Genomic DNA, 26,265 nt, shown 5'->3' with positions numbered 1-26,265 from the left:
ACTTCTTAGGTTTTTGTTCGCTTTTTAACCAGTCCTTAGGATAAATAAAAGTGCGGTGGCGACTCGATTCATTGTATGCTTTGCTTATGGTTTAATCAATAAATCATATAGTGACGAATACACCGCTACAGTAGCGCGGTTCCTTCGTCAAGGACTGCCTGTTTGCCCTCGAGCATCCCAAACCCTAAAACCCAAAGCAACACGTTTACTCCTTCTACTACAGGAGAGTAAGTCTCCAAAGGTCGAGCATCCGGTAGATTGCGTAGTGACGTCGTTCGTCCAAAACCCAATCCATAACCCCGTAGTTAGCCGAACTACGGCTTGCTCTGATTCTCATTCCAGATGAGATACGTAGGCATAAGACGCGATGTCTTAGCGAGCACACATCCCCCCAACCCATAGGTCAGCCGAGCTACGAAGACTCTGATTCTCATATTCAGATGAGATACGTATGCAGTGGATGCAACATCCGCGCGAGTCATTTTCATTTAACCCTTTTTTGTTTTTTTTGGCAAACAGCACAAGATAAACCCACACCCTTTAGACAAGAACTACAAAAGTGGATCCCGTAGAGTACTACGGATGCGTAGGGGTGCTAATACCTTCCCTTCGCATAACCGACTCCCGAACCCAAGATTTGGTTGTGAGACCCCGTCTTGTCCTTTCCTTTTTCAGGTTTACTTCGAGCGTTTCCTTTCCCTCCTTTGGGATGAATAACGCACGGTGACGACTCTTCTGTCTTTTTCTTTCGCCGGTTGTTTTTTTCGCGCACTGTATTTTTCAGGTTGCGACACTCGTCTGTCCCAAGGTTGATCACTTCCACTGATTCTTCGTGCGGCTGAATGACTTTTTCCTCTTGCTTGAGCAGCCTTGCCAATTTTTCAGGGAGTTCGGCCTCTTCATCACACTCTTCATCGGCTTGATTAATCGGGTTGTCAAAGTCATATGAGACTGTAGCAGAATTATCATTGGTGGTTGTCGAGGATGATCTGCATGGTTTAAGGTTCACGACTTTTATTGATATGAAAGAAAGGATGATTTGAAGATTTTTTTTTATAAATAAAATTGCCATTTTGAAAAAAAGGTGAAATAAATAAATGAAAGACAAGGATCTCAAAATTGATTGCGAACATGAACATTTTTTCATTAATGATTAATAAGGAAATTTGATGAGGCCCTACAAATGATTCCTCCATGCCTTGGGCCCGACATGGGTTCTTTTGATAAAAAGGAAGGAAAACAACATTGGGAATTACATTTTAATCAGGGTCACTTTGGGTATTTCAATCTCGGTCCATTTGGTGGCACCCTTTCCATTAGCCTCTGTGAAGATCAATCCAACATCTTCTTCTTCGTCTCCTTCCACCGCACAGATACTGTTGTCATCAAGGTAACTGGCGCTTGAGAAGTTTTTGGATAGCGGGAGCACTGATCCCCTTGTAGCTATCGGTGTAGGTTTCTTCAAATTCTGGGAGTTGTATCCTAAACCGGTACGGTCCTTGTTGGCAGGAAGTTCAAACAGTCTTCCCCATCCTTGGGGGTGTCCATCCTTTATGATTGTCAGGGCATCCTTAAGAGATGCCATCAAAGATTCGTCATCTTTTGATTCATCCTTTTCTGGGCAAACCATTTCAACATTGATAACTTCAAATGATTGGAGTGGGACTTACCATAATGTCCTCCTCACCCTCGACAATAACTAGTTTATCATCAGCTAGGAATTTCAATTTTTGGTGGAGCGTTGAAGTGACTGCACCAACTGAATGAATCCAAGGCCTTCCAAGCAGACAACTGTAGGCTGAATAGATGTGCATTACGAAGAAAGTGATAAAGAAAGTATGAGGACTAATATTCATATGCAAATTCACCTCACCGATTACAGTCCTCCTAGTACCATCAAATGCTCTTACTATAAGCTCACTCGGCTTCATTACAAGTCCTTCAACAGTTAGCTTAGCAAAGGAGCTTTTAGGCATCACATTGACGGAAGACCCAGTGTCTACGAAAACTCTTGATAGTACTGTGTCCACACACTCAATAAAAATATGGAGAGCCTTATTATGATTCCTCCCTTCAGCAGGAAGCTCTTCATCACCGAAACCCAAGCTTAAGCTAGTAACGATATTGTTAACTACCCCTTCAAATTCACAAACTGAGATATCTTGCGGTACGTGAGCTGTCCTCAGAAATTTTACCAAAGCATCCTTATCGGCCTCTGAGCACATTAATAAAGACAACATTGAGATCTTCGAGGGTGTCTGGTTAAGCTGATCAACTACTAGATAATCACTCTTCTTGATAATGCGTAATAACTCGTCTACCTCATTGGAAGGTGCAGGGTCTTGTCTTTGCTGAGCACCATCAATTTGTTTGCCTTTGTCTGAAGTTGAAGGATTGATAGCTCCAATTGAAGTGGGTGTCGGTGCAAATATCCTTCCATTTCTTGTAATTTCTCCAGTTCCGGTGATATTGATCATTGGATCACTGGACTTCAACGGTTCTTCTTGAAGTTTCTGGCCATGAATGTAGATTGAGGTGTCATACACCCATGGGACTGCCTTGGTGTTAATATATGGGAATGGTGTGGGAACTGTTATTATGATCGGAGTAACATGATTTGTTGACAGAGTTAACTGAGAAAAGTCATATGGAATTTGCAGAGGAGGGACTTCATCGTATGGTATCTCGAGGGTAGACACCTCTTCTTTTGTGAACGTTCAGTCAACCACCAAAATCCCTTGGTCCATTAATTGTTGTATGACAGACTTCAATGTTCTACATTGTTGCGGATTAATCATACAATGTTCATAGTCATTACCACAGACGGGAAAGGAATTATCCTTCATTAAAGCATTCTTGATCTCGATGAGTAGTGTTTTTAACTCGTCCACATAGGATATCAATCTCCTTCCATTGTCAACTTCCATCATATTCATGGCTGAATTATTGTGAGGGGGCATTGGGTTGTTATTTACATTCAGCCCCTTGGGGGTGAACGTGATTGCCTTAGAATCAATAAGATCTTGAACCTTGTACTTTAATGCTTTATAATTCTTGATCGAATGCCCAGGAGTGCCAGAATGAAATTCACAGCGGGCATTTGCATCATAACCGGGAGGAAGAACTGTTGGTGGGGGTCCTAACTTCCTTAGTTGTACAAGTGATCCCCTAAATAAATATGGTATAATGTGGCTATACGACATGGGAACCGTGTCAAATCTTCTCTCGAGGCTACGTATCCTCTATTGTTGTTGTTGATACTGTGGTTGCTGACGTTGTGGTTGTTGTTGATACCGTTGTTGTTATGGTTGTTGGTAGTGTTGTTGTTGTTGAGTTTGAACAGGAATTATAAATGGTTGTTTTTGACTTGGTTGAACGGGAGCTATGACGGCCACTTGTGGATGAGAGGCATTTCTTGTTATAATGATAGAGGTGGCATTGGTCTTGCCTTCTCGTTTTTTACCGTAGGGAACAAAAGTTTTCTTCAATGTACTGGAAGTACTGACAGAGTTCTAGATCTTTCCCATCTTAATCATATTTTCTATCCTTTCACCGGCTAAGACTAGGTCGGAAAAGCCCAAAGAGGTGCTCCCTACCATTCTGTCAAGGTATGGACCTTGCAGGTTACCCATAAACATGTCCACCAGTTCCCTTTCTAGCAATGGGGGTTATACCCTAGCAGCCAATTCCCTCCACCGTTGGGCATACTCTTTGAAGGACTCCTCAGACCTCTCAGTCATATTTTGCAACTGCATGCGATTAGGCGCCATATCAGTGTTGTACTGATAGTGCCTGAGGAATGCCTCGGTCATTTCCCTCCATGTGTGAATATGGCTGCCCTCGAGTTGCATGTACCAATCCAAAGATGCCCCACTGAGGGAATCTTGGAAAAATGCATTAAAAGTTGATCATCGCTGGAATAAGCAGCCATCTTTCGGCAGTATGCCCTAATGTGCGTCCTAGGGTCGATATTTCCCTTATATTTTTCAAAGTCTGGAACTTTGAACTTGGTCGGAATGATGACTCCAGGTACCAGGCACATTTCTGCCGCATCAAGGCCCAAAACATCAGTGTTCCCCATTTTCTTGAGCTTTTCCTCGATAGCCTTTACCTTCCTCTCCATCTCGTTGGTTGCTGAACCGAAGGCGTCATCCTGTGAAGCAGCCCTTGGGCTGAAGAATGCATCATGTTCTTCGTTTATTTCAAAAACATGAGGACGAGGATTTCCGTTTGGAACACCACCACCGGGTGAATTAATGTTGATTGGAGGATCAATTGGAGTCGGAGTCTCGACTTCTAGGGTGTAGGAGGATTGGTAGTACTGGCACGTTGATTCATTTCTTCTTGCATTTTTGCCATAGCCTCTTGGCCTCTTGCGAATGCTTGAATAGTCTCCATTAACTGTCGCATTTGGGACCATACCTGGGATACCTCATCTTGAAGGACAACTTGGTTCTCTTGGAGTTTCTCCATGACAACTTGTCGACGTCCTCGTGTATCGTACCAGAAAGTCAGCTTTGGAGAGTGGTTCTGGTCATAAAAAATGTGGATGGATGAGTTTTTTATATTTTTGTGTTTCGAAAGATGAAAATGATGCATGGATGTTTCCTTTTTGTTTTATGTTAAAGAAAAGCTCTTTTAGTTATTCGTGTTTATTCATTGCAAAAACTACTTGACGATTCATATTCACAATCATAAATAAAGGAAAACACAATAGAGAAAATCACAAAGCTTTTTCATTCATCCTTTGAAGGGGAAATAGATTGCAATACATAGAAGTTGCAAAATACAAGTAACGGAAGCAAATAAACCAACTAGATATCTACCCTAAAAGTGATCCCTTTAGACTTGCGGAGAGCCTCAATGTCAGTGATGAGTTCGGCCATCGTTCTTTTGCAGAACTTGACGAAGTGGTAGACCTCTTCGGGGGTATTATCTGGGCACATGATCAGATCCGCCTCCTTCAACTTGTCGGGAAAGTCTTGAAGGGCATAATTAGTTAATACCGTCATGTTGGTGTACTTGTCCCTCCATTCTTCGTAAAGGGCTTGGAGATTATGGATGATTTCATATCTTTGAGCAATGGAAACTTTGAATCCGTGGCAACGCTCCTCCCAATGTCTACAGTTGTTTTGCAACTCTACGTAGGCTTGGTCATAGATTCCCCTCTTCAAGTTCTTGATTTGCTCGCAAGCTCGTCCAAGGTTGAACTGCTCACGCATGAAGCTTCAGTGAATCTTTTCTTTCTCTAGTTGTTACTTGGCTAGAAAGTCCTTATACTCTTTTAGAGTGGTCCTTAGTTCAAGAATCTAGGCCTCATAATCTTCCCTCGCTTCCTTCTTCATGGCATTAGACCTCTCGACAGTATTTTCAAGGTCCTTGATGATTCAGGACGCTCGATCCAACTTGTCGTTGCGGAAGTCTAGCTCAAAATTAGCTCCTTGTAGAGCTCCACCAACCCAAGCTCTTTGTCCCTCGGCTAATCGGAGCCTCTTCTTGCTATCTTCAAATTTTTCACATACTTGCTTACCCTTATCCTCCAAGACGTGGTTACGTTCCTTGGCACGATTGAGTTGGACTCATAATTGAGTGTTTTCCAACTCAAGCTCTTTGGTTTGGCTGGTAAGTTTGTCCATGTCCTCTTGTAGGATAGGCTCGGGCATCAACGGGAATGAAGAAGGATCAAACAGAAACGACATCTTAACGACTCTAGCCCTCTCTTTTAACCACACATAGCAGGGTTCCTTGGCTAGGATGTTTTTCTTACCCCATTCTTGGTCAATACGAACTATGTTTGTCCAAGCTTTTCACACTCTTTTCACGTTTGAATCAAGAGGATCCACGATGTTGATGACAAATGGAATGAAATCTCTTTCCTCGGGAGGACTCGTCATGGCGTACCCTAGTTGTCTCTTGAGTATAGCAGGGATGTAGTTGATGCAACCTTACATTCCTATTAAGGGTATGTTAGAGAACTCTCCACATCTTGCGATGACGTTTTTTGTATCATATTCCCTCTTGTACCATAAAATTGAGTTGGCAGAGAGAGATGCGAACCTTTGCGGCCATGTCAGTTTATTCTCAGCAAAAGGTCTTCTTTGAGGCATGCAGGCCCTCATCTAAAGATGTAGCATAGGAGCGCAACAGAGGAAAGTTCCTTCCTTCTTCTCATGTCTTGTATGAAAGGTATGGTAGAAGTTGGCAAGTAAAAAAGGCACTAGATTCTTTAGTAGAAAGACTTCAACTGCTAAATGATCCACGAACTTGTCCATATTTGGGAAGAGGACAATTCCATGAATCAAAAGTGCCAAGGTTGCACTACAGAAGTCGGGTCTTCCTTTTTTAATCATTTCCCAAGCATGGGCTTCTAGGAACTTTGGGGTCAAACCTTTGATGGATCCTTTAACGCCCTAATTGTCCACTAGCTTGTTGGTGTTAATACCTAAGGTGAGTGAGAGCTCGGTTAAACAAAAGCCTTCTTCCAACTTCAGGAAAGGGTTGTACTCTTTGATTGATCGATTGAGGAGTCTCTTGAGGTCTTTCAAGGTTGGAGAGATTTAGAAGTCGGGGAAAGTGAGGCATCTTAAAGGGACGTCATAGTATTGGGACATTGTAGTGATAGCACCATAGTCAACCTTCTCGGTCAGAAGATCTATGATGTTCCCAAAATTGGCTATAAACTTGTTCTCTTCGAGAGCTACGATCTTTTAGAAGAGGACCTTTAATGAGCTAATGTCGGGACTCTTGAAGCGGAAAGTAGAGGTGCTTTTCCTTGTTGAAGTATCCATGATTGTGTTGGAAAATAGTCTTGTAATTCTGGGTTCGAACAAACAAAGATTTTTAAGAGCTTTGCTTATTATTTTGATGATGAATGAATGTATGAATGAATGATTGGTTTATTATTTCCACAGGGTTTTAGGCATGGTTTCAAGGTTTGGACCATCGTGACGAAGCATGGAGTTAATAATGACTGCTTAGTAAATCAAGGTTCTCGCTTTGTGTGATCTAAGGCTTTTGGAAAATTGGGTGTAAGACACTGCCCCTAGATTCATGGACTTCCTTGACTGTCATCCGCTTATGTCAATTTACTTGCCAGGCGACTGCTCCATCAAAGTCATCTACTCTAAGTGAGATATTCGTATCGACCCTTACGAGGAAGGCACCTCGGTGGCCTATACTACGCGACCATCGGTCTAGGCTAGCCATAGTTTAAAGGTTCTAAAATGGGTCTTAGGATCATTGACTCTAGTAAAATAAAAGATGCTTACGCCGAAAGCACGACGATCATCAATCCCCTTAAGAGAATCTACCACTAAGTGAGGTTCTCGTACGACCCTAACGAGGAAGGCACCTTACGGACCAATACTACTCAACCTCTCCTATCTCAAATAAAAACTCTCAGACTCGGGTGGAGAGCCTTTCACACAAGGTTTTTCTTTGCAATCATCATTGCTTCCAAAATATCTTCGTCATAGAGCCAAAGTTTCGGACCAACAGACAAAAAAAGAAAATATGTGTCGCGGCTGGAAAAATGACAGAGTCGCCACCATCCTTTATTCATTCATAAGTGTCTTACCTCAGAAAAGAAATGAGAGAACTACCTAGCGAAACGCAATCGCACGCTCGCAACGATGGACTGAACAGAGTCGCCACCGAACTTTATTTATTCCTAAAAGGAAAGGTGAAATATCGATAAAACCCAAGAAAGAACGATAATGATTATGGTCGTCGCAACCAAATCAGGGTTCGGGAGTCGGTTATGAAAGAGGAAGGTATTAGCACCCCTCACGTCCGTTGTACTCAACAGGAACCGTTAGGTTAGTTGTGCGTGTTAGTGTTAGTTTAAAATATTATGCTTCTCGAGTTATTAGGTGAGAAAGAAGGAATAGAAGAGGTAAAAATGTTTTTGGATTTTCGACGAAGGACTAAACCTAAGTTTTTTATTAGTGGGCCTGACAAAATTTACAAATCCTGCTCCTACGTATCTCAATAGAGATATCAAGGCTTACGCAGTTCTGGGTAGAAAATGATTGTTTGTTGGTCGATTTTAGCGAAAGCTACTTTGTGTCAATCGATGAAAACATTGTTGGACTACCTAAAACAGGTGGAGAAACATTGCCTTTCATTGTTTTGAAACAAAGTACCTTTCGTTTGAGAAAGGGTTTAAGGATCAATCGCACAGCGGCGAGAAAATAATTGGATTGGTTTGATGCATTTTGGGTAATGGCGAGAACTTGGATGGGCGAGATATCCATCTCGAATCCTAGTCTCAGAAATACGTGGTATCCACCATGATCCATTTCCATCTTATTTGCAAAAGTATTTAATAAGAATTAAGTGTTTTTCGAATTTTATTGAGAAAGGGTTTAAAGAAACTGCTTTGACAATTTTGAATGATGGCGAGAGCTAAAATAAGCGAGGCATTCACCTCAAATCTTAATCTCAGGAGTGCATGGTATCCACCATGTTCCATTTCCATCTTTATTGAAAAAGTGTTAAATAGGAATTAAGTATTTTTGAGTTTTATTATGAAAATGACTTGACGTTGGATCAAGCATTTGATGAGCGATTGAGAAAGATTCGAATGAAGTGGTTTGAATGAAGTGGAATGGAAGTAAGAAATGGATTGATTTGTTTATTGGGAAAATACTCGACGTTGGATCGAGTCATTATTTTTTTATCTTTTTGAAAAGAAATTGATTTTATTCTTGTGTTAGTAACTAGCTTAACAAACAAGCAACAAATAAATAAAAGCGGTAAAATTATTACACATCGTGGGGGTGGGGGTACATTTCTTCAAATGGGGATTCAAGATAATGAAACAATTAAATCGGGCCCAATCAACAAATAAACAATGCATGAGTGTAGGTGCGACAGAACAGTCTCATTGTAAGAAATCCCAAGAGTAAGCTATGTGAAGAAAATAAATAACACACCAAGTTATATTTACAAGTCATTCAAAAATTAAATTGAAAGAAGTAAAATCGGAACATGCACGGATTAAAATCGGGATGCGAGGATGCGAATCAAAGTCACATAATGCAAGAACGTGCAAGAAAAATGGAAATTAAAAAAGCAAACAAAAATCCTAGATAATGTGCTCAAAGCCGGTTTGCGCATATTGACAATAATTGAAATGTCATATGCGATTAATCAAAATGCAGTGAAATACTATCAATATATCGATAAAAATAATCATGGATAAATAACACGGATGTTGCCAAATCCATAAATTAAAAGTCGATGTTTAAACAATAAATCAAAGACAAACATTAAAATCAACAAGTGTCTAAACAAAGAGAAAAAATCATAAAAGATTTAAAATAGTAAAAAAAATGGTAATAATAATAAAAACTAGTAGGAAGTACCAAATGAAACGAGAAAAACAAATAAAAATTATGAAATGCATATGCCAAGAATCAAACCCATGCTACTGGGAATAAAGGTCAACACTATTACCACTCAACTGGAACCAACACCTTGTTATTTTGTCACCTCCAATAATTTACATTTCAAAATATGATACTGAGTTAAAATTAAATTGAATAAATAACAGAATCAGTAGCAACTTGTGCCCAGTAGCATTCATATGGTTTGGAACTTCAGTAGCAGTAGTAAAAAATAATACACCAATAAAAGTATGTTTATATTATTTACACACTATTTACAGCATGAGATAAGCATTAATGAACCTAATATCTTACATCTAATTTATCAAAAAAGTGAATACTGAACAATAATAATATGCAAATATAAAATAAAATGATTGGCAAAAATTAAAGTAAAAATGAAACAAATGAAAATGATGTTGGCTTGATTTTTTCAGACCCTTTTGAAAATAAACTCAAATCACTTTTTTTAGAAAACAAAAGAAAACTTAGTAACATATAAATTGCCTGAAGCGCATGAAATCATCCAAAACAACAACATTATATTGTTTTCATAGTTGGTATACATGATCCAAAAACCAGTAGGAAAGGAAAAATAGTACTAAGGCAAGGAAGACGTAATAAAGTATACAACATGAAACATGATATAATATCACAAAGAAATCGATTTAAGCGTTACCGTTATGTTGGATGTTTCTTGTCGGCAGAAGGATGCCGAGTTATGATGCGACAGTTCCGTTTGTAGCCCTTCAGGTTGTAACAATGGTGGCGGCAGAGAGTTTAACGAGTGTGCTGTCATCGGAGACGGCGGTGGTGTGCTGTCGTCGGAGACGGCGTATGTAACGGCGCTAGTAGGAAGGGCAACAGAAAGAAGAAGTGAAGGGTGCCCTCTTAAAAGAATGAGAAGGGCCACTCTTCTAAAAAAAAATCTTCAGTAGTGAGTATTCAAAGAAATATACGTCCCTCCCTCCTCCTACTCTCCTTTTGGAATTTTCAGTCGGTGCCTTTTTTTCTCTCTACCCAGAAGGGAAAAATATGAGGAATCTTTTGCAACTGTCCTCCACTTCCTTGCACCCAACACATTGTATGAGTCGTGTTTCCACTCCCCATTCCACCCAATTCAAAAATCAAAGGCCACATGGCACATGAAGAGTAGAGGAGTAAAGATATTTTCAATTATTTTGATTTTTCTTTGATAAAATAAATTAAATGAGCATAACTTTAGAAATTAATATAAAAAATGACACAATCAAAATTCAAATTAAAATCACGAATAATTCTAAATAATTGTCTTAATTACTTTGGCTAAAAAATGGAAATAAGCAGATTAAAAATAAATAAAAATCAAGCGCAAAAATGCTCGAAAAATTTAATCGACTGCATTAAAATGATCAGCACAAAAAATACTTATTGAAAAAATACAGCGTTTCTTTTAATTTTGAAATAAATTTTGACCGATTAAAAGGCTCAGGCGGGTCAAAAGGTGAACGAAAAAAAAAGCCGAGAAATAAATCGAGCATACCAGATTAAACTACACGGAACATAGATTAATAAAACTGGTGTTTGCAAGCTTGATTTTAAAATTTTTCGTCTACTGATTTGATGCACGTCTGGCGATTGATTCAACCGGTTCGCCTGTAATTCCAAAAAATTATTTCGACTGATATTCTAAGCAATATGCGGTATGGAATGCATGTTATGCTATGTATAGATGCAATAGCTATGATGGATGTGTTGAATCGGCGATTCAGGGTCAAAATCAGGGTGTGACAATTGCCCCTATTTAAGTATCTTCAACCAGATTATATGCAGCATGACACTCTTCATATGATCACGGTGGGAGATAGTTAAATACTAAGAATACCCGGATTTTGATCCTGAAATGAAAATTCTATGATATGATATGTGACCCTCAACAAGAGATGTTATGCCAAACATACCAATTTGTGGGAATACTGATGGCCCACAGAGAAACAGACAAATAGGATAAAACAACTCGTTGGGGATAATAATCCTGCTGGAGAGTTAGACACACACTGGGGAGTACTCAAAGTGAAAGTTGATAAACGAAGCTTAGAATACAAGAGATTTCATCAGTAAGTTCACACATGACTTACTAACAACTTGAATATATTATTATTTTTGTAGAAAATTCCCACAACAGGTTCATACATGACCCGATAACACGGGAATAATTAAAGAGAAAGGTTCTTCAAAATAGGTTCAGACATGACATGGTGATACTGGAATAAAGGCTCAACAACAGGTTCATACATGACCTGACAATGCTGGGGAATATCAAGAAGTTCTGACAGCAGGTTCAAACATGACCTGAAAACATTAGAAAAATCCAAAAAGAGTATATCCACAAGTTCATACATGACCTGATGAGAATTTGAACATTCTTGACAAATACAAAGACTTCTCACAAGAAAAACATCCGATCAAATTTTTTGGAAAATACTGTCACTGAAAAAGTCAAAACGATAACTTTCTAGGAAGCACCGGGGCCAAAAGGACAGAAAACTCTCTGTAGGTGCCAACAACAAATGGACTTATACCATAAACATATATCACAACCAAGCTCCAACGGATTAGTGATAGTTACACCTGAACTTCAAGGGTGCTGGTGACGACCAGACTTAAAGATACCATTTATAAATGGATTTGACAGATACTGGTGACAACCAGACTTTAAAAGGATACCGGTTACAACTGGATTTGACAGATGCTGGTGACAACCAGACTTTAAAATAATACCAGTTACAACTGGATTTGACAGATGCTGGTGACAACCAGACTTTAAAATGATACCAATTATAACTTTATTTGACAGATGTTGGTGACAACCAAACTTTAAAATGATACCAGTTACAACTGGATTTGACAGATGCTGGTGACAACCATACTTTAAAAGGATACCAGTTACAACTGGATTTGACAGATGCTGGTGACAACCAAACTTTAAAAGGATACCAGTTACAACTGGATTTTACAGATGCTGGTGACAACCAGACTTTAAAAGGATACCAGTTACAACTGGATTTGACAGATGCTGGTGACAACTAGACTTTAAAAGGATACCAGTTACAACTGGATTTGACAGATGCTGATGACAACCAGACTTTAAAATGATACCAGTTACAACTGGATTTGACAGATACTGGTAACAACCAGACTTTTAAAAGGATACAAGTTACACTTGGATCTCAAAATTTAAGCGCCAGTTACAACTGGACTTAACAGATAAAGCCAATAACAATTGGACTCAAAACAAATGTTGGTTACAACCAAACTTTAAAGGATACCAGTTACAACTGGATTTCAAAATTAGAGCGCCAGTTACAACTGGACTTAACAGATAAAGCCAATAACAATTGGACTCAAAACAAATGTTGATTACAACCAGACTTTAAAGGATACCAGTTACAATTGAATTTGACCAAAGATGTTGGTGATAACCAGACTTAACAAACGATGCCAGTAACAACTGGACTTAGAGGTCAAGGGATAAACTCAGCAACGAGACCTGATACTATGCAAATGAGCACGAAGTATACTTCGGGCTCTACATGATTTGGATTTTGCTTATGTGCATGATATATGAATGATCACGATATGCAAATGCTGAAACTATACAGACTGGAAATTAAGGAAAGCTTTATGGAGGTACTGAATCCTCAACACCAGCAACTCAACCAAAGGAGTGAGTAAATGCATCAAAGGAGGATCTATCAAGCTGAACAGTTACAACTGGCCCAATAATTCTTTCAGAAAATGATAAATTTGTGCTCTCTGGAGACTTGTGGGGAAAGACGAAAGATTTCCTTTTAATATTTCCACATGTCAAAGCAAAAATTGTGTTTCTCAATATATTGGAACAAAAATTCTTTTTAAGTTCAAAATTTCATTATTAACAAATAAATGGCATTTTGCATAACAAAGAAAATCAGAGAAAAATAGCAAAACTTGTATTTATTCAAGAATGGTAGCACACAAATGGTGTAGCTCCACGGAATGTTACACATATGGCAATAGGGAAAGGTTTACATCGAATCGCAATGACTACTACTATCCCTAATAACAATGACTCCACAAAACCTTGTTTCTGAAGGGAGCAGTTGGATTGATCTTCCACCTTTAGCTTTTCTGCATTGATCAGTGACAACTGATGCAGTCTATGCCTTTTGTCCCTAATTTTATCCTGGATCGCCCTTTCGGGTTTTCAATCCACCGGGACGCTCTTTTTTTTTAATTATCCCTAACTTTTGCCTGGACTGTCCTTTCGGGTTTTCAGCCCACCGGGTTTTTGTTAGGCATAGTATCTTTTGACTGCATCAGAATTCACAGGGTGAATGGGCTCTTCTCCATCAATAGTTGTGAGAAATAGAGCACCACCAGAGTATGCGCTTTTTACAAAATATGGGCCTTCGTAGTTGGGAGTCCACTTCCCATGTGAATCTTTGTGTACTGGAAGGATCTTCTTGAGCACGAGATCCCCTTCCTCGAACTCTCAAGGACGGACCTTCTTTTCAAAAGCCTTCTTGATTCGTCGCTGGTATAATTTTCCATGGCACAGAGCGGTCATACACTTCTCATCAATGAGGTTAAGTTGATCATAACTATTTTGGATCCATTCAGATCTGTCTAGCTTGGCCTCCATCAATATTTTCATCGAAGGTATCTCTACTTCGACTGGGAGAACAACTTCCATCCCATACACCAAGGAGAAAGGGGTTGCCCCTGTTGAAGTGCAGACTGAGGTCCGGTATCCATGCAAAGCAAAGGGTAGCATCCCGTGCAAATCCTTATAAGTTTTCACCATCTTTTGTAGGATCTTCTTGATATTTTTGTTGGCAGCTTCAACAACACCATTCATCTTTGGACGATATGGAGAAGAATTATGGTGGTCAATCTTGAAACTCTCACATAATTCTGTCATTGTCTTGTTGTTCAAGTTTTAACCATTGTCGGTAATGATCTTGCTTGGGATTCCATAGCGGAAGATAATATCCTTCTTGATAAAGCGAGCGACCACATGCCTCGTCACATTGGTATAAGAAGTAGCCTCCACCCATTTATTAAAGTAATCGATGGCAACCAGGATGAAGCGATGACCATTGGAAGCCTTAGGCTCTATAGCACCAATTATGTCGATGCCCCACATCGAGAAGGGCCAAGGTGATGTCAAAACATTCAATAGTGTTGGCGGTACATGCACTTTGTCAGCATAAATCTGACATTTATGACATTTTCTAGAGTAGCTGAAATAATCGGACTCCATGGTCAACCAACAATAACCAGCTCTCAAAATTTTCTTGGCCATGGCATGCCCATTAGCATGGGTTCCAAAGGATCCTTCATGAATCTCCTTGATTAACATGTCTTCTTCATGTCTATCCATGCATCTGAGCAGAACCATGTCATGGTTTCTCTTATAAAGCACATCATTGCTCAAAAATAATTTGGACGATAACCTCCTCAGAGTTTTCTTATTCAACAATGTCATGATAGATCACCAAGGCGGAGTCTCTATACACCTTAAGGATCTTGATTCGGAGATCTATTGCAGCTTCAATACCAAGGATACAAGCTTCATACTTTGCGACATTATTCGTACAATCAAAGCACAACCTTACTGTGAAAGGGGTAAAGCCACCATTTAAATTCATCAAAACAGCTCCCACACCATGACCACTGTAATTGGAGGAACCATCGAACGCGAGCTTCCATCCAGATCCTGGTTCTGGTCCTTCATCTGGGCATGGGATCTCACAATCCTTTATCACCATTATATCCTCATCGAGGAAATCAAACTTCAATGGTTGATAGTCTTCAACTGGTTGATGAGCGAGATACTCTGCTAAAACACTTCCCTTGATTGCTTTCTGGGTTACATACTGGATGTCGTACTCTGACAAGAGCATCTGCCAACGGGTTAGTCATCCAGTTAAGGAAGGTTTCTCAAAGATATACTTTATTGGATCCATTTTCGAGATCAATAAAGTAGTATGGAAAATCATGTACTGCCTCAAATGAAGAGCGGCCCATGCTAGCACGCAACAAGTTTTCTCCAAAAGCAAATATCGACTTTCACAATCGGTAAAGTTTTTGCTCAAATAGTAAATAGTATGTTCTTTTCGACCAGTTTCGTCATGTTTCCCCAGCACACATCCCATTGACCCTTCAAGCACAATTAGATACATGATTAATGGATTTCCTGGAACAGGTGGAATCAGAATAAGAGGCTCTTGCAAGTATTGACGGATCTTCCCAAAAGCACTTTGACAATCAGAATTCCATTCGATAGCTTGATCTTTTCGAATCAAGTTGAAGATAGGCTCACACGTGGCCGTCATGTGTGAGATAAACCTTGAGATGTAATTCAAACATCCAAGGAAGACTCTAACCTCTCACTCGGTGCGTGGAGCAGGAATTTCTTGTATAGCTCGGACCTTGTCAGGGTCCACATCAATTCCTTGTTGATTAACGATGAAACCAAGCAACTTCCCTGAACGGACACCAAATGTGCATTTTGCAGGGTTTAATCATAATCTAAACTTTCTGAGGTGTTCAAATAGCTTCTTCAGATGGCTCATATGATCTTCTTCATTTTGAGATTTAGTGATCATGTCGTCATCATAGACCTCTATCTCCTTGTGCATCATATCATGGAAAAGAGTGACCATAGCTCTTTGGTAAGTTGCTCTGACATTTTTGAGACCGAAAGGCATCACCTTGTAGCAAAACGTGCCCCAAGGGGTAATAAAAGTGGTCTTCTCCATGTCATCTGGAGCCATCTTAATTTGATTGTATCCAAAAAAATCCATCCATAAAGGAGAATACAGCGAAACTTATAGTGTTGTCTACCAAAGTATCAATGTGTGGTAAAGGGAAATCGTCCTTTGGGCTAGCTTTATTTAGATCCCTATAGTCAACACGCATCCTCACCTTGCCATCCTTTTTAGGCACAAGTACAATATTAGCTACCCATTGTGGGTACTTCGCCACTTCGAGGAAACCAACATCAAATTGTCGTTTGACTTCTTCATGAATATTCAGAGCCATATCTGGTCTTGTTCTTCGGAGTTTCTATTTTACTGGAGGGAAATCTGGCTGAAGTGGCAGCTTGTGCTCAACGATGTCGGTGTCCAAGCCTGGCATATCCTGGTATGACCATGCGAATACATCCACATATTCTTGTAGCAGCTTGACTAATCTCTCTTTGGCGCTTGCTTAAGGTGTGGTCCCAATTTTGACTTCTTTCTTCTCTTCCTATGTGCCAAGGTTGATTGTTTCCACTGGTTCTTCATGTGGCTGAAGGGCTTTAGACTCGTGCTCGAGCAGCCTTGCCAATTCGTCGGGGATGTAACAATCTTCGTCACCCCCTTCTTCCGCTTGGTAGATAGGGGAGTCAAAGTTATGAGAGGGAGTAGAGTCATTGGATTCAACGGGGTTATCATTTATTCTGCATGTTTGAATGATTTCTTTTTTAGAAAAGTTAAAAATAAAAGATGCATAAATGAAAAGGTTTTTGTTTGAAAAGATTGCCATTTTCTTAAGAGAAAGCAAATAAATGAATAATAAGAATTTAACAAATTATCTTTCATTCACTAATAATGATTATTTGAAAATGAAAAGGGGCCCTACAACATGATCCATTATCCTTGGGAAGAGCTAAGGATTTGAGAGGCAAAAACAACAATTATTACTTTGACAAAGGAAAAATTTTGGGGATCTCAACCGCCTTCCAGTTGTTCAAAGCTGTCTCACACCGGTAAACCAAACATGGCTCATCTTCATCTTCGGTGCTATCTCCAATTGCATTGACCTAATCTCCATGGATGAATCATGTACTGAGGAATACTTCTTGGATGCTTCGGGTGTTGTCCTTTGTAGGGACTCGGGCTTCTTTCATAATAGAAGGCACATATCCCAGACCAAAGCGATCATGCTTCTCACGAACATCAATAAGCTGACCCCAACCTTCAGGGTTTCCTACTTTAATAATAGACTTTACGCTTTTCAGAGAAGCGAAAGATGAACAAGCTTTCCCAACCGGGTCCTTCATCTCCACAAAAGTGGCATTGGCTATTTCAAGAGCTTGGAAAGAAGTTTCTAAAGCGTCCTCATCAGCCTCGATATATCTGAAGGATGAAAGGTGACTAACCACAAAGTCTTCCTCCCCAGAAATAATGATCAATTGATTGTCCACCAAGAACTTTATTTTATGATGTAAAGTGGAGGTGACTTCCCCTGCAGCATGAATCCAGGGACGCCCCAATAAGTAGCTATATGCTGGATTAATATCCATGACTTGGAAATTAATCGGGAATACATGAGGGCCAATCAATATGGGCACTTCAACCTCTCCAATCACGGTTCTCCTGGAACCATCAAAAGCTTTCACTATCAAGGCACTAGGCTTCATAGCTAGTCCTTGATAAGATAACTTAGCGAGTGTTCTCTTTGGCATAACATTCAAAGAAGATCTAGTATCAACCAAAACTCTTGCCAAAGCATCATCTTTGCATTTTACCGATATATGGAGAGCACGATTGTGATTTTGTCCATCTTCAGGTGATTCTTCTTCACTAAAGCTTAAAGTATTGCAAGTTGTGATGTTCGCAACCACCCCATCAAACTGGTCTACTGTTATGCTGTGTGTTACATGAGCTTAGGCAAGCACCTTCAACAAAGCCTCCCTATGGGCTTGGGAGTTCAATAGCAGAGACAAAATAGAAATTTTAGATGGTGTCTGATGCAACTAGTCCACAACCTTGTAATCACTTCTCTTGATCAACTTCAAGAATTCAACAGCATCTTCAGATTGGACCACTTCAGGTTCTTTAACGGGAGCTGCAACTGTAGATTCCTTGAAAGGCCTTTGAGGAGTCACATTGAATTCAGGTGTATAGATTCGACCACTATGGGTTATTCTGCTCATTCCTGCAATATTGGTGACGTCCTCATTCACAACTTCTGTCACTTCAACATCTTCACTTCCTTCAACAATCTTGTCCACAGCGGTAACCTCATATCTCCAAGGCATAACCTTGGCGCTTTCATACGAAAATGGTGTAGGCATATAGATCTCAACAGGCGGCGGGTGACTATTCTCAGGCACCACTCTTCTACTATAGTAAGGGATTTCAATTGGTTCAGGTAAATTGAAACAAGGTTCAACTACCGACAAATCTTCGTTCTTTGTAACACTGGAGATTTGAAGCACTCCTTTATTCATCAAGTCTTGAATATTATCTTGTACCATCTGACACCATCTTGGGTGTGCGGTACACTCTTCGCAGCTGTCATGACGAACATCAATTAGGCCAGCTTTCACCAATCGGGCGTGGAATGCTGCCAAAGGAGTCTTAACATCATCCACCTTCTCAACCATAACACCAACAGAGGCATCTTCAATGGTATTCACCGTAGTGTCTCCATGGGGAGGAAGAGGAATGTTCTTCACATTTGGTCCCATATCCTTAAAAGACGGGATCTTGCTGTCAATCAGCTCACGAACCCTGTGCTTCAAGGCATAGCAACCCTCTAGGTCATGCCCGTGGGAACCTTCATGAAAAGGACAGTGTGCATTAGGGTTGTACCATGGAGGCAGACGATCAGGTGGAGGTCCCATAGGTCTGGGAACCACCAAACCCTTTTGCAACAGAGAGGGATCAAGCTCAATGTACGACATTGGAATTGGATTGAAGGTCGCCCTATCCCCCTGCCTTCTATTCTGGTTCTGAGCATTTTTCCTTGGAGCTTGAGCTCTCGGCTGTTGATAGACAGGAGCTGCTGGTGCTTATTGATAAACTGGAGGAACCGCAACACGTTGTTGCATTGGAGTTGGTTGATAAACCAGAGGCACTTGATAAGCCTGAGTAGGTTGTTGATTGAAGGCGGGCGTCACATCAGCTACATACTGAACAGGATACATGGGCTGCTGATAGGGAAAGGGTTGTTTAACATACTACTGTGGTGAATATTATTGTTGTCTCCTTCTTGGAGGGGCTCTTCCTTGGCCAATAGTCATAACATTAGTTTCACCTTCCTTCTTTCTGGGAAACCCTCCAGAGAACTTCTTCGGATTAACACTTGAAGTTCCAGCCACAGCCGCAAGTTTGCCATTTCTTAATCCATATTCGACACGAGCCCCTATAGCAACAAGCTCGGAGAATACCAAGGAAGCACTTCCAACCATCTTCTCATAGAATTGGGGTTGGACAGTGTCGATGAACAGTTCGGCCAATTCCTTTTCAGCAAAAGGTGGTTTAACTCGAGAAGCCAGTTCCCTCCATCTTTGAGCATATTCCTCGAAGGACTCCTTGTCATGCTGGAACATGCTTTTCAACTGTCTTTTGTCAGGCGCCATATCCATGTTGTATTTGTAGTGTTTTATGAACGCGTCTGACAGGTCTTGGAAACATCTGATCCTATTCTGATCCAGACTTAAATACCACTTGGATGGAGCCCCACTCAAGCTATCTTGAAAATAGTGGATCATCAACTTGTTGTCTTCCACATGAGCAGCCATTTTACGGTAATACATGATGAGATGGCTCTTTGGGTAAGTATGCCCCTTGTATTTGTCGAAATCTGGAGTTTTGAATTTGGCCGGAATCACCAACCCAGATACAAGGCACATTTCTTTGGCAGCAGATCCAAAGACGTGGTATCCTTCTAATGCTCGAAACTTCTTCTCAAGGAGTTGCATGTTCTCCTTCACTTCTCTAAAATCTTCAAATCTTACTTCATCACCACTAACGGTTGAGTCGACAGTCTGATACATGTGATGTTGATCTTCAAAGTGCGGAATGTGCCTAGCATAGGCAGCTGGTGGAGCAACGGTATGGACGAATGGGCGTGCATCAGTGTAAACCGGTAATGGCACAACTTGTTAGATAGATTTCCCCATGTCATGCATTACTTCCGCTCGAGAGATGGAGTCGTAAGGTAGCCCATATGGAGGAAGGGTTGAAGGTAACGTCCTCTGAAGCTGGACTTCAACTACTGGGCCCGTGATCTCTGAAATCATGGTCGCTTGCGGAGCCTCAAATCTGAAGGTTAAAGCTTGCAACATCTCTCTCATCTAGGATATGCCCCCTTGATCTCGTCTAATTCAACTCTAACTCGGGTGCTCTCTTGCTCTTGTTCAGCCATCCTTTGTCTTGCTCGGGCGCGAGTATTGTGCGGGTGTTAAAGATTCAGCGTGGAACTGAAGGAAGAAAGGACGGAGTGAGACTCTATTTTGAAAATGTATGAATGCATGTATGGATGCATCTTGTTTGCAAAACTCTTGGTTAGTTTCCGTCATTCATTTCAGAAATGCCACAACATTTGTTCGCAAGTATTTAAAGCAATAAAGCAATAAAACACAATAAAATGAATCCCAAAAGCGATTTTTCATTAATTTAGAACAAAGTTCAAATACAAACAAAGTGCTTATGGCTTATGGGCTTTCCGAACCGTAGCAAGGTCGGTAGTCAACCCTTCCAACATCGCCTTACAAAATTTAATGAAATTAAAAACTTGATGCGGGGTGTTCTCTGGACACATGCACCAATCAGCTTCTTGCAATTTCTCAGGTAGCTCTTGCATGACGGAATTTGCAAATCTGGACAGCCTCAAAAATTTGCCCTTCCACTCAGTGTAAAGTCCTTGGAGGTCTTGAATGATGCGCTAGTCTTCAGCATTGGTCACCTTTATGTCCTTATAGAGGTTTCTCCAATATCTGCACTCACTTAGCAACATCAGATAGGCAACATCCTGATCCAGACCCTCAAGTGCCTGGATCCTAGCATTGGCTTGTTCCAACTGATAATTCAAATGTGTGCCAACTCTTTCTGACTCTTCAGTCCTCAGCTTCTCATGTCCCCAAGCATCCTTGTATTTCTGAATGGTGTTCTCAAGTTCACGAGTATGAATCTCAAAAATCAGTCGTGCTTCCCTCTTCATTTCAAGAGTCAACTCCAGAGTTTTGTTGAGTTTTTGGATCCGGAGTACAACTTTGTCCAACTCCTCCTCCTTCATCTTGAACACAAACTTAGTACTATAGAGCGCTTGTCCGAACTTTTCTCTCCTCGCCTCAGACTCCCTGGCCCTTTTGTTGGAAATTTCAAGTTCTTCATCCTTCTTCTATTGACCATCTTTCAAATTCCCATTCTCTACCGAGACTCGGCCGAGCTTAATCCTCAAGTCAACATTCTCCAACTCCAGCTCCTTAATACGAGCATTAAGCTTCTCCACATCTTCAGGTAATATGGGTTTTGGCTCTGCAACCAACAAATAGATAGAAGGATCAAATAGAAAAGGGAGTTTAACCATTTGAACCCTCTCTCTCACCCAACAAGTATAAGGCTCTCGAGCGATGACATTTCTCTTACCCAATTCTTTATCCTTTCTGATAATCGCTTGCCATGACCTCTTGATCTTCTTCACCATGGGGTGATCAGCTTCAGCGTTGTGCAAGATGAAAGGCTCTAAAGCTTCAGCTTTTGGAGGGTCATTCATAGGGTAACCATGTTGCCTCAAAGATAACACAGAGTTGTAGTTGATACAACCCTTGGATCCTATCAAAGTCACATTGGGGAAGTCTCCAATGCTGACAATGACAACCTCGGTTTCCCAATCCCTGATATACCACTTAACATGATTGGAGGTGAGGGAAGCTAATTTCTGAGAAGGTTTGAGTTCCTTTGAGACAAAAGGGCCTTCTTCGGGCATATGAGATCTAAACCAGGCATGCAACAGCTGCGCACAACATAAAATGTTTCCTCCCTTCTTCTCATGACGATCGTGGAGAGCATAGTGGAGGTCCGGTAGGAGGAACGATACAGGGTTACTGTAAGACCCCAATTTTGTCCCTAAGATCCCTCATGGCATCATATCATATCATATCATTGCCTCAAGGATCATTGTGCACCTTGCCTTCTTCCCTGTGGGTGGGTTGTCTTTTGAGAGTGGTTCTTGATCACCAAGCATGTTTAGCATTTGTATATCATTGCTTTTCATTTGTTTACTAACCAAAAAGTACAAAAATATTGTCATCTAACCTTGTTACTTGCAGATGAAGCAACATTAGGTCAAAGCAGTCAAAGGCATTCATTGAGCCATAGATGGTGGCCATTCTTGAGAATTTGGGCACCATGATCATTCATCAAGAGTTCATATGAACCATGACATCATTTTGAATCAAGATCTCAAGTGGTAGAGGCTTGAAATTCATCAGACCATGGCTCAGTCAACTGAAACCCTAGCAAAGTCAACTGTGGTCAACTGTGCATTTAATCAGGGATTTGAAGGTGGGAGATGGTTGGAGAGGTCTCAGTCATGTCCATACAAGTCTCATATAACATGTCAAAGATCAACATTGAAGGATTTGAGGTCAGACAAAAAGTTGCCAAAAATAGTAAGTGACCTGTAATTTCAAACTGCCAAAAATGGAAAGGTCTTCTCCTCAAGATTACATGTCCAAGAAAGCTTCAAATCAAATTTTGTCCAACATGAAAGTTGAAAATCTTGCTCTCACCTTTCCAAAATGTCTAAGAACGTCCATTTCTCATTTGTGGTTGGCAAGTTATGATCAAATATTTGTCAAGAAATTTTGAACTTCAACAAGGCATAACTTTTGCATCAAAAGGCCAATTCATGTGATTCTTTTTTGAGCATTTCACTCTTGATCCCTACTATCATAATCATGCATCATATTTCCCAAATTCTCATCATAAAAAATGGCATTTTTCAAGTGAATTCATTTTGAATTTTGGAGGGAAAAGGTGATTTTGAAAAGTATGCATAATTTTCATTCCAAACCAATTGCATTGGCCTTAAAACAGAATTTTGGACTTGCTGCAAGGTGAATTTACACTGTTCCATTGATCACATTACATGAGGGCATTTTGGCCAAGTTGCATAACATGATCATTTCACTAATCCATTGCACTTTTGCTAATCATGATTAAGGAGCTTCATTAGCAGTTGGTATAAAGCACTAATCATAACAGAAAATTGAAAAACACATTCACAATTTCAGATCCAAACACTTTCCATCTCAAATTCTCTCAAATTTCTTCAACTTTTTCCATCGAAGTTCACCATTCCTTTTGCTTGTTCTTGTGCTAATCATCATCTGCAGGAAGTATTGAAGATCTGTTGAAGCAAATCTTGGAGAATTCTTGAAGAATTGGAACTGTTGGAGCTTGAGCATGTTCATGGCATTTGGAGATTTCTTCGAATTTAAGCACTGTTGAGCTAAAGCCTTGCATTCATTCATCTTCCTCATCATCATAGATCAGCTGTTTTCACAATCCAAGCCTTGAAACAAGCAAATCGAGTTCTGCAATTCTTTGAAGGTAAGAATTCGATCACTCTAATTCTTGCCATTGTGATATGCATCTTGTAGATCCTTTGTTGCTGAGCATGATGAACTTTAGATCTAGTGATTTCATTGAATATTAAGAAAGTTATGTGGATTTGAATATTGAATGTTAGAACTTAATTTGATCGATCCTTTTGATATGAGTAAAATTAGAACAAATCAATGCTGGATACGTGATGTGTGATGCAAGAGGATTCGAGTGATATAATTTTCATGCATTTCTGTGGAGTTTGGATCTTGATGATTATGAACAGGATGAAGATGATGATGAATGTTTAGGTTTTGTTTCCAGATCGCGTTTCAATCTTGCCTGGCCTTTGTTTTGCATGAATTTCATGTTTGTGTGCCATGTAACCAATAGCAGCGCGCCACATCTTTTAATGAAACGCATAGTTTCATTAGGCGCGCGCTCAGTTCAAATCATGCCACGGTTCGAATCCGGCCTCAGGCGTTTCACATGTTGCTTGTTGCATTTTTTCACATATGCTTATCACATATTCAATGCTTCCTTTCACCTTTTTTATTTTTTCCTCCACATTCAAAAAATCATAACTCTCTCAATAATAATCCAATCAACATGAGATTTTTTATGCCATGATCCTTTTAATGTCTTCTATTTTTTGGTGATTTTTAATGAATTTGTGCACGGTTAGATTTCTAAATTGCCTAGGGTTTATGTTCATACATGCCATTCCTTGCACATTGCTTACCATTTCTTTTATGAAATCATGATGCTTGATCTAATGGAGCTGAAATTTTACATGCATAATCTAGACAACTTGAGGAGCATTTTGGTATACAGTTTGTGATTTTTGCATTTCTGGATTGTGAGATATGACCTGATCTTTGGAGGTGTGACAATGTATGTCACACCATTTCTTGTCCAACTTGTGGAATTTCTTTGCCATGCCTATTGAACTTGAATTGATCTGGATTTTTGCATGTTGATACTTATGGATGTTAAGTTTGCTTGTGATTTTTCCTGGAATTTTTGAATGCATTTTCTATTTGTTTGAGAATTTTCCCTCTGTTTGACCAATTGTGGACCTTTTGTGAGTCATGATCTTATATGATTTGTGAAATCCTTGGTGTTTATTGGATGGACCTAAAATTTGGCATGTGTATTATAGACATCTTGAGGTTTGCCATGGCTTTAGTTTCATTCATTTATCATGTTTGGTTTCTGTTTTATGCTTGTGTGAAGTTGGTGTACCATTTGTGGCCTTGTTTGAGCTTGTATATGCATGCCATGACTTGTTGAATTTAATTTCCATGCTTCCACTTATCCAAATGCACTGAATTTTGGTGTGTTGCTCATTCAATGTGTTCTGTTTAAGCATGATTTTTCTTGGAATTTATTGAGCCATTTTGGTATTGATATGCTTGTGTTTATTCTGTTTACCTCATTGAGCTTCCAACTTGCCTAGTTTGACATGTTTTGCTTATAAAATGGATTTGGTGCATAGTTTTGATATGAGACCAATCGGACTTTGTTCTTGTTTGATTAATCTTGATTTTGGTCAACTTTCATGTTCTGTTTTGGTCTATTTCTCTTCCTTTGACCCTAGGCTTTGTCCTAGTGGTCTACTTCTCATGTTTGAGTTTGATTTTCAGGTTGAAGAAGCAATTGCTTTAGGGAGATTAATTCAAGTTGATTGAGTTTGGTTTATTTGATTGTTATGGACTAACTTGATTTGTTTTGTAGGATGCCTCTAGCTCATTTGATTTGAGTTTGTGCTTTGCACATGTGATTGATTGTGTTGACTGTGGGTTATTATCTTGTCTATTTTGACTTTGTGATTGGTGTAATGATTATATTTGATTGATTTCAGGTACATTAGTTGCTATAGTTCTTTGTGAACTTTTTTGGGCTTTGCTAATATAGGTATATATTTCCTCTTCATGTAGTCTGGAAGACCTGGCCTGTTACTTGGCCAGGCACCTGTCTGAAGTCCTCCTTAAGAGGCAATGTTTGTGAGTGTTTATCTTTGTCCCCAAGCAGGAAAAGTCCTTTTAATAAGGCAATTGGTAGACAAAAGAGATGTGTAGTCCATCTCCTACTATTCTGTGTGTCACTCACCTTGCTCACACCACATGTGTTGATGCATAGTGAGTAAAAGCCCAAGATCTATAGAGTCATTAACTTGTGGAGAGAGTTCCAACTTTATGAACTCCCACGCCTTCTGATATTCAATGCTCTCCCTGACCAGGGGTAAGAGCAATGAGGCACACCCCTCGTATCCTTTCATCTGCTTCACCTTAACCCTCAATGTTAAGGTTAAGAGCACCACTTACCCCATTCCAGTTGACTTTAAAGTCTAACCCTTTGTTTGAGCCAAAATTGCTTGTATATAGTGGGTGCTAAATGACTTTGTTTGATTGATTGCTTGCTTCATCTGTACATGTTTGCTTGTTTGCCTTTGTGCACTTATCATCATTAATTGTTCATTATTGCATGATCATCATTTCATATCTTTGTGATTTGTTTGAGTT

General features: G+C 39.9%; 2 protein-coding genes across 2 annotated transcripts; both read right to left on the bottom strand.

The window, feature by feature from the left end:
* Positions 1-1,252: 1,252 nt before the first annotated feature.
* LOC127136591 (uncharacterized) lies at positions 1,253-3,203 on the bottom strand. The gene is made up of 3 exons (XM_051063132.1): positions 2,819-3,203; positions 1,671-2,590; positions 1,253-1,612 (listed from the first exon to the last, which is right to left on the bottom strand). The coding sequence occupies exons 1-3, from the start codon at positions 3,201-3,203 to the stop codon at positions 1,253-1,255; spliced, it is 1,665 nt and encodes a 554-aa protein (XP_050919089.1).
* A 16,177-nt stretch (positions 3,204-19,380) lies between these two features.
* On the bottom strand, positions 19,381-20,184 carry LOC127136590 (uncharacterized). The gene has a single exon (XM_051063131.1). The coding sequence runs from the start codon at positions 20,182-20,184 to the stop codon at positions 19,381-19,383; it is 804 nt and encodes a 267-aa protein (XP_050919088.1).
* Between the last annotated feature and the right edge of the window lie 6,081 nt (positions 20,185-26,265).

Source organism: Lathyrus oleraceus, chromosome 4 (assembly GCF_024323335.1).
Source record: "Lathyrus oleraceus cultivar Zhongwan6 chromosome 4, CAAS_Psat_ZW6_1.0, whole genome shotgun sequence".
Taxonomy (NCBI): domain Eukaryota; kingdom Viridiplantae; phylum Streptophyta; class Magnoliopsida; order Fabales; family Fabaceae; genus Lathyrus; species Lathyrus oleraceus.
Note: the sequence above shows the minus strand (reverse complement) of the source record. Positions and strands in the feature narration are given on the sequence as shown.

What these genes read in the sequence shown, in the direction of transcription:
- LOC127136591 (XM_051063132.1), bottom strand. Translation starts at nt 3,203, where the DNA reads ATGTCGTATAGCCACATTATACCATATTTATTTAGGGGATCACTTGTA. An exon ending in TAATTCCTTTCCCGTCTGTG is followed by an intron (nt 2,591 to 2,818) that starts GTAATGACTATG and finishes TCATAATAACAG; the next exon opens with TTCCCACACCATTCCCATAT. An exon ending in AGGGTGAGGAGGACATTATG is followed by an intron (nt 1,613 to 1,670) that starts GTAAGTCCCACT and finishes TGCCCAGAAAAG; the next exon opens with GATGAATCAAAAGATGACGA.
- LOC127136590 (XM_051063131.1), bottom strand. Translation starts at nt 20,184, where the DNA reads ATGTATCAGACTGTCGACTCAACCGTTAGTGGTGATGAAGTAAGATTT.